Here is a 10,982-nt window from a genome sequence, read left to right on the forward strand (position 1 = left end):
TCAGGAAGAGTTGGGGAGGGAGGTGGCCTCTTGGAGCAGGACATTAGAGCTGATGGCTGCGGACATCTGAGCCCCCTCAGAGTCACCAGTGGGGGGCTCAGGGGCGGCCTCAGCGTCGTCCAAGGCGGGCACAGGGCCAGCCTCGTCTTCGGTCACGGTGGGCAGTGCCTGGTAGGTCTGGGTCCAGTACTGCAGGTAGCTGCTCCTCAGGTGCTGCTTCATGGACTGGCCATCCATCTTGTTGTTAATCTCCAGGTAGTTGCCGTTTTCCTGGGTGTAGGGCTCCCATTGGGTGGGCACAGCCATGTGGCCCTGGTTGGGGTCCCTGCAGATGAGAGAAATGGCCGTGTGGGGTCTGAGGGCTCCCAGGAGGCTGGAGACCTCCATGCTGACCCGAACCACCAGGGCACCTCACTGTCTCCTGGGCACGGGCTGGTATGTGTGTGAACTGAGGCCCAGCCAGACTCCCGCCCTTAGTTTTACCCGCAACTAAAGATATTATTCTGTTTATTTCAATGGAGAGTGAAAAGGAGGGAGAGGCAGAGAGAGAGAACAACATTGATGTGAGAGAGACATCCCCAACACGCCCACCAGGGCCGGTGTTTGAGCCTGCAACTGAGGTACGTGCCCTTGACGGGAATCAAACCAGGGACCCTTCAGGACACTTGTCCAGGCTCTATCCACTGAGCCAAACCAGCCAGGGCCCTTCCAGTACCTCCTATCCTCACACACAGGGGGTACTGGGGCTCAGGGAGGTTAAGTGTACGTGAGGGGACAGGCATGTGGGCCCAGGTGGCAGGAGGCCTGGCCCAGCCTCACCCGCCTTACCCAGTTCTGGCAAAGTTGGTCCAGTAGGCGATCATGGCCTGGGAGACAGTCCTGTCTTGGGCCCGGTAGCCCAGGGGGGTGTCGAAGGGCTTCCCAAACACGTACGGGACGTCCTCGGCGTGGTCGGCGCCCACCCAGCTGGGGTAGAGTAGTTTGCGAGAGGGGTGGGAGAACAGGTAGGTGTAGGTCCGGGCACTCCTGAGGAGGGAGGGACACGGCTCAGGTTGGCAGGGAGCTCACATGGGCTTCCCAGCCCATAGCCGGGCCCTGGAAGGAGGCCATGGGGAGAGCAGGAGGAGCCGGGAAATTTCCAGACTCAGGAGGGACCTGGATCCCAGCACCGGGGAAGGGAAGGCGGAGGGGTTGTGGGTTTTGAGATTTTAGTGTATCCACACTTCCCTCCCCAAAGCCTATGGACGCGTCTTCCTTCCTTTTCTCTGCAATGAATTTGTGATCTTCATCAGATGGTATTGTTTTCTCTCCCTTCCGTGTCAGCATTCCTAACTTACCATTTGTTTTCACTGGAGGTTTACCAGGTGGCCGCAGGCGAAAGTTGTTGTGAATGTTGGCAACTCCAAACCCCCAACAGAGACCAGCATCCCCTGTTCTGTCCCCTCAGTGTGGGGAGGCGGCAGGCTGTGGGCGCTGCCAGGGAGGCCTGTGGGCTGAGGAGGGCGCTCTAAAGGCCCCTGAGCTGGGAGGAGAGGAGGGGCCTTCTCAGACTCGTCAGGCCGGGACGAGGCACATGGTCCAGGCACCGCTGGGACCCCATCACGGCTTTCCCGGGCCTCCCTGACCCCCTGAGCCGCCCACTGGGAGGCCTCGCTGGGCAGGTCCATGACCCAGGCCTCCCCTCCACGGCCCTCACTTGGCGTTGGCGCTGTGCTGGGCCACATCTATCTTCGCGGGCATCAGGAAGAAGTAGTCGGTCGCAAAGTCCACCACCGTCTTTCTCTTGGCCAGCTGGGAGGAGTCTGGGTCCAGGACGCCGTGTAGAAGTCAAAGGTGGCATTGGCACCTCTGGGCCCCTTGGCAATGGTGATCCAGCTGACAAACTTGTAGAAGTCCTTCCTGTAGGGACCAAGCCAGCACTGGACCCTGGACCCGGTCAGTGGGAGGAGACCCATATACAGCCCCACCTCCACCCCCAACCTACCCCAGGGGGCTGCAGGTGGCCCGCTACACCGGTCGGCCTCCTCCCTCAGCTGATGCTTCTCCAAGAGGCCCCCAGGTACCGCTCTGGGCTCTGCGCCCTACTCACCCTGTAATGGTCAGCAGGCCAATGTCGACGGCCGGTACGAATAATCTGACAAGGAAGTGGCCATCCATGTTGTTGGTGCCAGCGATGTAGTCAATGTCGGCCGTGTTGGCAAAAAGGTTGATGGGCTCATCAGGGATAAAGTCTCCATCAATGACAGGGAGGAGGACCACCACGTCGGCTGCATGGAGAGCAAGGGCTTCTAGGACCTTCCAGAGCCCCCCTGCCAGGCCTCCTTCCCAGGGGGCCCCTGCCTCCTCTTTTCCCGACCAGGGTCCTCAGCCTGTCCCCTGACATGGGGCCGGATAATTCTATGTCCTGGGCTGCCCTGCGTGTGTGGAGCAGCCTCTCTGGCCCCACCTGCTGATGTCAGCACCCCCCAGTGTGGCGACCCAGACTGTGTGCAGATGCCACGGGCTCCCTGGGCCAAACCATCCCGCTGACAGCCACTGGGCCTGAGGCGCGCCTGTGCCGTCCTGGAGTGGGCGTCCCTGTCTCCCTCTCTCCTTGCTCTGCCAGAATCGGGAGGAGGAAGACCAAGAGCAATTGAGGAGCCGCTGGAGTGAGGGCTGGCTTGTGCTGGTCTGTGAGCCAGACCCTGTGCCAGGTCCGCATTGCCCCCTCTCCCCCCGGAAGCCAGAATGTCCCCTGAAGAGACAGCACGGCTGGCTCAGGAGAGTCATCAGTCGGCTAGGTCAGCGGTCGCCAACCTTTCAGAACTCACGGACCACCAGAGGCGACTGCTGGTACTAGTTCAAAGGCGCTTGGTCTGGTCCCTACAATTGGGTGCAAATGACTGTATGCAGCATGGTTGGGGGTGCGCCCAAATGTGCACCCTCTTCCCAAACGGGTCACGACCCAGGGAGGATAAGACGGCGGGATGGCGCCCTGAGCAGAGCCAGTGGGGCCACACAGGCATCAGGGCCATGGCGGCATGTCGCTGTCTACAGGCGCCAGTGAGCGGGTGATGGGCCAGGCCGCAGACCCGGCACTTCCTCACTTCTTGGGGAGCATGACCAGCCCCCATGTGGAGCCCTCACTCACACGCCTTGCCAAATGGGATGTCCTTATGGACCAGTGTCAGGGCCCGGGGGTCGGTGGCCTTCAGACACTTGGCCATCCTGGCGGTATCGTCCAGGGGGCAGCCCACATTCTTGGCGATCTGGGGGTTGTGGGGAGACAGGTAGGTGAGGCCACTGCGGGGCAGATGGCCATGGGCACCGGGACAGGGCATGGACAGGAGGTAACCCTCCCCCATCCCCCACCACAGCTCTCCTTTACCTGCTTGGCCCAGCGGAGAGGGTCCCTCTGGATGGCCCAGGAGGCCACTGCCGAGCCGCTCTGGCTGATGGCTCGCCGGATGAGGCCCTTGTTGTAGGGAGAGAGGACCTGCGACACACAGAGGTTCTGTTACCATGGCCTCGCCTCTCCTGCCCACACCCAGGCTCAGCCAGAAACTACAAGACTGTCAGCTTCACGCTGTTCCCCACAGCTCCGATTAGCTCCCCCAGCACCCTGGGAGGAAGACCCGCCTTCTCAGGTCCCCAGACCTGCAGAGAGACGCTGACACCTCCGGCTGATTGCCCAAAGATGGTGATGTTGTCGGGGTCCCCCCCGAAGGCTGCTATGTTCCTCTTCACCCACGTGATGGCCATGTGCTGGTCCCGAAGGCCGTAGTTACCTGGTGCGGGTGGGGGAGACCATCAGGGACTGAAGTCGGGGAGAGTGTCTTCCATGTGGATGCCCCTGTCAAGCCCCAGGATGGCGCATGGCAGGTCCCAGGAGGCTGTTGAATGAGGTGCTGGAGGGGGAGTGGGGCTCAGGTAGGGGACCAGGAGCAGGAAGGCCAGGCTGCTCATCTCTCTCCCTGACACCGTCCCTCTTTTCTGTCCCATGGCTCTGTGTCCCCTGAGTCACCACCTCAGTGTCTGATCTTCTGTCTCTCACTGGGTCCCTGTCCCTCTCCCTGCTCACTGGTCTCCCTGGGTCTCTGTGCCTGTACTTTAGTGTCCCTGGGTCCCTGCCAGGCTGGCAGCCTCTTCTCTTGCTACAGATGCAGATGGGCTCCTGTGTCTCATTGTCCATCCCCAGCTTCCTGCTCTGCCAGTAGAATTCTGGGTCTCTCTGTGAGGCTGTCAGGAGTTCTTGGGAGAAAGCGGTGCTGAAGGGCCCCTGCCAGCTCCCTCACCCCTTGCCCATGGCGCCCAGCACACCTGGCAGGTTGGCGTCCCCAGTACTGAGGAAGCCCTGCGGCCCGAGGCGGTAGTTGAAGGTGACCACAATGACATTTCCCCGCGTGGCGATCTCCTCCCCGTCATGGTCATAGTTATTGAAGAAGCTTTCTCCTTGGGCAGACCCCATGCGGAAGCCTCCTCCGTAGATCCAGATCATGACAGGCAGGTTCTGGGAAACTGAGGCAGGAGAGCAGGCCTGGTGACCCCAACTGTCCCATCCCCATGCCCTCTGGGTGCTTGTTTCAGGGAATTTCAGCTCTGGAGCCCCAACAAGCGAAGGGGCTGGGTAGGGCTGGGCCTCTGGCTGCCTGGGAGCTTCATGCAGGTTCGGGGACCTGGAGGGTATGGGGTGGGCAGATGTACCTTCCTCCTGGCCCTGGGGGACCCAGATGTTGAGGTAGAGGCAGTCCTCGGAGCCCCTGGTGTTTAACATGGTGACAGTGATTTGCAGGCATTGCTGCTTGAAGTCCTTGGCCTCAGGGTCCCTGTGGGGGACCAGAGGGGCAGGCGTTGATGGGGAAAATATTTTTGGGGTGCTAGCAATCTGAATCTAGTCACTGCCTCCTTAATTATCTGGTCCTGCAAGACCTGTTTACCCAAAATACTACTCCCATTTTAGAGAGGCCATCACCATCCCCAGATGGAGTTATCAGTGTTGACGCCAAGCCAGGCCTTGAGAGGTGGTACACTGCACCCATTCCAGCGCTTTTGCAAAGCCTGTGAAAGGTGCGGAAGTATGATTCATATTTGGGGTACAAGGATACCAAAAGGGTAGAAAAGAAAGCATCCTCCGTATTGGGGGCTCAGGGTTTGGAGAGAAACAGACTCCCCTGAGTCACTGGACCGGCACATGTGGACTGTCTGGAAATAAATGGGTTTTTCCTGTGCCTCCGGTGCTCCTGCATATTTTTTTGGTCTCCTGGTAAATTCTGCAACAGTCTGAGGATGGTGGCCCCACCCGCCACTGCCGGCACAGGGCCAGCCCAGCACCCACCACCCACCCACCCACTCCTACCTTGCCAGCCGGGGTGCGGCTGAGGGTACTCCAGAACCTTGGGCGGGGCGGCGAAGGGGATGCCCTTGAAGATGTCCACAGAGCGGCCGCCAATGCCGAAGAGGCCGAGCTTCTTGTTGACGCCCTCCACGAAGCCCCCTTCTGTGGGCACCACGCCCAGCTGGGGAGAGGGCCAGGCTCAGGGGGCGCAGGCTGGGTGGGGTGGGGCCACCCTGCTGACTCCAGGGGTCCAGGACAGCTTCCAGGTGGGGGGTCCCTAGTCACGCCCACCTGTAGCTGTGGGTTCCTGTGGAAGCCCCGCTCCTCGCACCGTGGCAGGACCCTGAGGAAGGAGACCCCGTCGCTGCCCCGGGGCTCCTGAGTGACCCTGGAGGGGCCCCGGCCAACGGCAACAGGTGGGTGTCGCCCTCTCAGGGTCCGGGCTCTGAGTTGAGCTAGACCGAGGTCCAGACTCCTGTTCCGGCGCTGGGGGCTGTGATGGGCAATCTGCTGACCTGCTCAGGGCCCAGCTCCCTTCTGTGCGGGGCCATAGCCATCCCCGGACAGAGGAACACCCTGAGGGCCGTGGTGGCCAAGGCGGACTCTGCAACTCAGCACTGAGGACGCCAGTGACCCTGGGTGTTGTTTGTGTTTGGCGTCAGTCACCCTGTGTGCCCTGGAGAGCGCCTGTACCAGAACTTATTCGTGGTTCTGACGTTCAAGTTCGCGGGCGTCCTGTATTTGAGCTGCGCCTGCGCCATCATCTGAGCACGGACGCAGGAGCAGAGGAAGGGCCAGGAAAGTGCCTGCTGGGTGTGGGCTCTCGGGGGTTCCTCCTGCCAGCGCCTCACCTGCCTGCCCCCATTCACCCTCTACCCTCCCTACCACCCATCCGAGGTGCCCGACCCTGTTCCCAGGCCGGGTTTGGGGATCAGACAGGGGCCCCTCCTCGCCCACTGGACTCCCGCTTACCGTTGCTGAGCTCACTACTGCCAAGCAGCAGGCGAGGCCTAAGACAGCCAGCTCCAGGTGCCTCATGGTGCGTGTGCCTGTCTCATGGCCCCTGCCTCTGAGCAGGGGTATTTATGGGGCGGGACATCCGGGAGTCATCCGGGAGCCTAGGCTGGCAGCTGCCTGTGGATGGTTCCCTTCCCCTCCCCTCCCTTTGCCTCTTCCTCCAGGCAGGACACCTGGGGCCAGGATAGCTGCCGTTTCCAGCAAGGCTCAGGGCCAAGGTCATGCAGGTGTGGGCACACACACACACTTAGACACACACACACACACACACACACACATAGCTACTGTTCCCAGGCGGGGATGGTGCACCTTTGCCAGGCCCTCGGATCCGGGTGGCTGGTGCCCTCAGCCCACCTTGGCCGGTTACTGGGAATGGTCCGGTGGCCCTGGGAAGGGGTTAGACCAGGGGTGGGCAAACTTTTTGACTCGAGGGCCACAATGGGTTCTTAAACCGGACCGGAGGGCCAGAACAAAACATGGATGGAGTGTTTGTGTGAACTAATATAAATTCAAAGTAAACATCATTACATAAAAGGGTATGGTCTTTTTTTTTTTTAGTTTTATTCATTTCAAACGGGCCGGATCCGGCCCGCGGGCCGTAGTTTGCCACGGCAGGACTAGACTATATGCTAACAAGAAGGTGGTTAGGTTACTGGCACAGATTCAGCGTGCTAACACGCCCAAAATGTCTCACTTTCCCATGAAAATGAAGCCAGTGAAGAGCTACAGACCCTGGTTCCCAGGGCCCAGCTGTCACCTTAAATAAGCTGCATCACTACTCCATCCCAGGACACAACACCGCCTCAGCAGCCTTCCCACACAGGGTTCCCGGAGGGTTCCAATCCGGTAAAGGAAGGCCGGGCCCCTGGAGAACAGGTGGCAAAGTCCACCCAACAGAGTGCTCCCCGCCTCGCTTTCCAGTGGCAGCTGTGATCTGTCTGCACTCCCCCACTTAGCGCAGGTGGGTTCCCTTCTGAACTTGAAATCTACGAATTCCTCCTGGTGGGCAGCAGAAACCACAGGCCCAGCCAAACTCCTCCCTCTTCCGCCAAAGGAACGCAGCCCCATCCTGGCTCAGGAGGTGGTCCTGGCTACTGTTTTTAAAAATTGGGGTTAAATGTAAATCGCATAAAATACTGTAGTTTAACAATTTATGAGTTCACTTCAGTGATATTCACTGCAGTCACACTATTGTGCAACCATCACCACCATCTAGTTCCAAACCATTGCATCACTCCAAACAGAAATTCTGTGTCCACTGATCAGTATCTCCCCTCTCCCAGCTGCTGCTATTCTTCTCGCTGCCTTATTCAATGTTCCTATTCTAAACATGTTTTCTTTATTATTGATTTTCTTTTTTAGAGAGGGATGGAGAGAATGAAACATGGATCACTCCCCTGGGACTCCTCAGACTGCTTGCCGGCAGAGCGAGATGGCCTCTCAGATGATGTGCTATCAGAGTGAGGGGGGCGGGCCATCGCCTGGTCCTGGGTGAAATTGTTATAGAATTTACAAGGTGACCCACAGGGGTACCAGGAAAAACCCATTTATTTTCAGATGTTTCACATGTACCAGTATAGGCCGCAGGGGACGCTGTTTCTCTCCAAATTCTGAGCAAGTCAATATGGAGGAAGCTTTCCCTTTATACCCTTAGGTTTCTTTGTCTCCCAAATATGGGCTGGGACTTCCAGAACTTCAGCGGGCTCTGCAAAAAGCCTCATGTGCTGGGCTGAGGGCAGTGAGACCACATCTCAAGGCCTGGCCTGGCGCCAGCACTGATAACTCCGTCTGGGGGTTGTGTATTGTTCATGGTTCATGGCCTCTCTAAAACGGGGGTAGTCCTTAGATAAACAGGTCTTGCAGGACCAGATAATTAAAGGAGGGCCAGTGACTAGAGTATAGGCCAATGGTCTGCAAACTCATTAGTCAACAGAGCCAAATATCAACAGTACAACGACTGAAATTTCTTTGGGAGCCGCATTTTTTAAACTTAAGCTATATAGGTAGTACATTGTTATTATCATACCTATATAGTTTAAGTACTGTTGATATTTGGCGCCTCGCCCGCGATGCGTATCCGGTGGCGTGCTTGTGCCGCGTCTGCCGTCCCTCAACCAACCGACCAACCGACCGACGGACACCCCCCACATCTTCTAATGCCACTTCTTCAAAATAGACTCACCCAGGCCAAAATCGGACTGCGGCGCATGGGCCACGGAATTTCAATGGCACTGTAGTGCACGCCCGCACATGGTATTTTGTGGAAGAGCCACACTACAGTGGCCAAAGAGCCCCATGTGGCTCGCGAGCCGCGGTTTGCCGACCACTGGTATAGACTAACAAGCATGTGCATTAGGTTCCTGGAACAGATTCAGATTGCTAGCCCCTCCCTGCAAAGTTTCTCATTTTCCCCATCATCATCCCCCCTTCCCCACCCCGCTTGGTCCTCAAGCTGATTCTCAGCCTTAGGGATTTAATAGAAGGCTCAGAGCGAGGGAGCAGGGTGTTCAGCAGCTCACGATTTTTCCATCTTTATTACCTAAGGCCGTGGTCGGCAAACCGAGGCTCTCGAGCCACATGAGGCTCTTTGGCCCCTTGAGTGTGGCTCTTCCTAAGCCTTAGGAGGACCCTAATTAAGTTCATAACATTTACCTACCTATATAGTTTACGTTTAAAAAATTTGGCTCTCAAGGGAAATTTCAGTCATTGTTCTGTTGATATTTGGCTGTGTTGACTACTGAGTTTGTTAACCACTGACCTAAGGGATTGTGCTGGCAGTCCAGAGACCTGCTCTGGAGTAACATCTGCGGCTTCAGGGCTTACTGATTCTATCTCTATTAGCTGTTCTAAGCCTGTTGGCTTTCTTTGAGGAAGGGACAGGGAATGTGCACAGGTTTCTTCATTTCTGGCTTCAGAGCAGTGGGAGTGGTGAGAAGCACGTCTCAGGGTCCCATCTATTTCTTCTCCACTTCGACCATCGTCCTCGCTCTGCTCATGTCTGTCTAACTGCCTACCCATCCCCTCAAGGACCCTGGCTCTGAGTTCTTTCAGGGAAAACGGACATCAGTGGGCTCCTCTGGCTACTCCATGCTGAAGAGGGGTGGAGTTTTCTTTCAGAGCCAAGAGATCCTCCTGTCTGTCAGAGGGACGATAAGGCCTGGGCGCAGAAGGAGGTGGGCTTGTAGCCTGGCGGTGACAGACTGTGTTATAAAATTTAGTATTATTGAGCAATTAGAACTGCAAGAGTTACAACCAATGGTCTGGTGGAAGGGAAAGAAAACATTTCAGTTCTAATTACTTCTATTCAAATAGAATTTTTCTCCTTAAATTCACCCTTTTATTAAAACAGCCAAATAAGACTAACTTATTTCTTGCATTCAATTTGGCCTGATTGCTTGCATAAATACAACAGGAATGGTAACTGACCACCTTTGCCGGAATTTCATGATTGAGTCTCAATGGGCCCCATAGGGCAGGGAAGCCATGCCATCCAGCTGCCCTCAGGCCTGCCTGCAGTTACTGCTGGGTTAGGTGATTCCTCATCTTCAGTGGCTCTACCCGAGCCCATGCCCTAGTCTTCAAGGCTCATTTCAGCAGCCCTCCTCCTGATCGCAGCCTAGAGTGTATGTGTGTGTGTGGGGGGGGGGGGGGGGCGGGGGATCTGCAGGGACGCAGAGGCGCCCTCGTCCCTCCCCTTCCACTCAGGCCAACTGACAGCGATGGCAGGGTATGGGCCTGACGCTCCAGCACCAGCCATTTTTAGGGCTACTGAGCAAAATATCAAGCTTTCTTTATGGCACTGTATTGGCTGGAAGTCTTTTTATTTTTACCTAGGTCACAGGGGTTTATAAAAATTAAATGATTTGCCGAAACCGGTTTGGCTCAGTGGATAGAGCGTCGGCCTGCGGACTGAAGGGTCCCAGGTTCGATTCCGGTCAAGGGCATGTACCTGGGTTGCGGGCATATCCCCAGTAGGAGATGTGCAGGAGGCAGCTGATCGATGTTTCTCTCTCATCGATGTTTCTAACTCTCTATCTCTCTCCCTTCCTCTCTGTAAAAAATCAATAAAATATATTTTAAAAAAAAAAATTAAATGATTTAATTTATGCAAATGAATGCAGATCCGTGTCTGGCACACATTAAGCTCTCAGTGTTAGCGATTTGAGCATTTTCTTCCAGTTCTTTCGAAATCCTGGGGCTGCTGGAAGGGTCGGGATTACTGGTGAGTTTCAGTGGCCTGAGGTCTGGGCGGGCATCGCTGCCCGCTGACCACCGACCGCGGCCGCAGCACCCTCAGTCCTTCCAGGTGAGGCCCCAGCGCCCGGACTGACGCCCCCGACGCCCTCCCCAGAGGGACTGCGCAGCCGCCGCTCGGGCTCCCGGCCCATCGATTTTTCTGTTGACTTTTTCTGGCTTCAAGTCTTTAGAATCCAGACAGGTCTCTTTAAAACATGACACTCAGTCAAAGTTTTCGGTCAACTAAACCACCATTGGAAACCGGTCTTACTGAATTTATGCAAAGAAATGTATTGCCATGAATCATTTATTAAGAATTGCCAAATTACGGAGGGATCATATAAGCAGAAAAATACACTGACCTGCTTTAAGATTTTCTGATTTTCCTTGCCAGTCCTTCCTATGGACTCTTCAA

General features: G+C 56.5%; 1 protein-coding gene across 1 annotated transcript; it reads right to left on the reverse strand.

The window, feature by feature from the left end:
- LOC308527791 (bile salt-activated lipase-like) lies at window positions 1–6,352 on the reverse strand (the record flags this gene model as incomplete). The annotated part of the gene is given in 12 exon segments (XM_081103186.1): window positions 1–325; window positions 829–1,026; window positions 1,697–1,805; window positions 1,808–1,899; window positions 2,090–2,286; window positions 3,132–3,248; window positions 3,368–3,475; window positions 3,637–3,767; window positions 4,300–4,497; window positions 4,684–4,805; window positions 5,326–5,495; window positions 6,287–6,352. Coding segments are annotated over 12 exon segments (1,833 nt in total).
- Between the last annotated feature and the right edge of the window lie 4,630 nt (window positions 6,353–10,982).

Source organism: Myotis nattereri (genome assembly GCF_964212035.1).
Source record: "Myotis nattereri genome assembly, chromosome: 12".
Classification (NCBI taxonomy): Eukaryota; Metazoa; Chordata; class Mammalia; order Chiroptera; family Vespertilionidae; genus Myotis; species Myotis nattereri.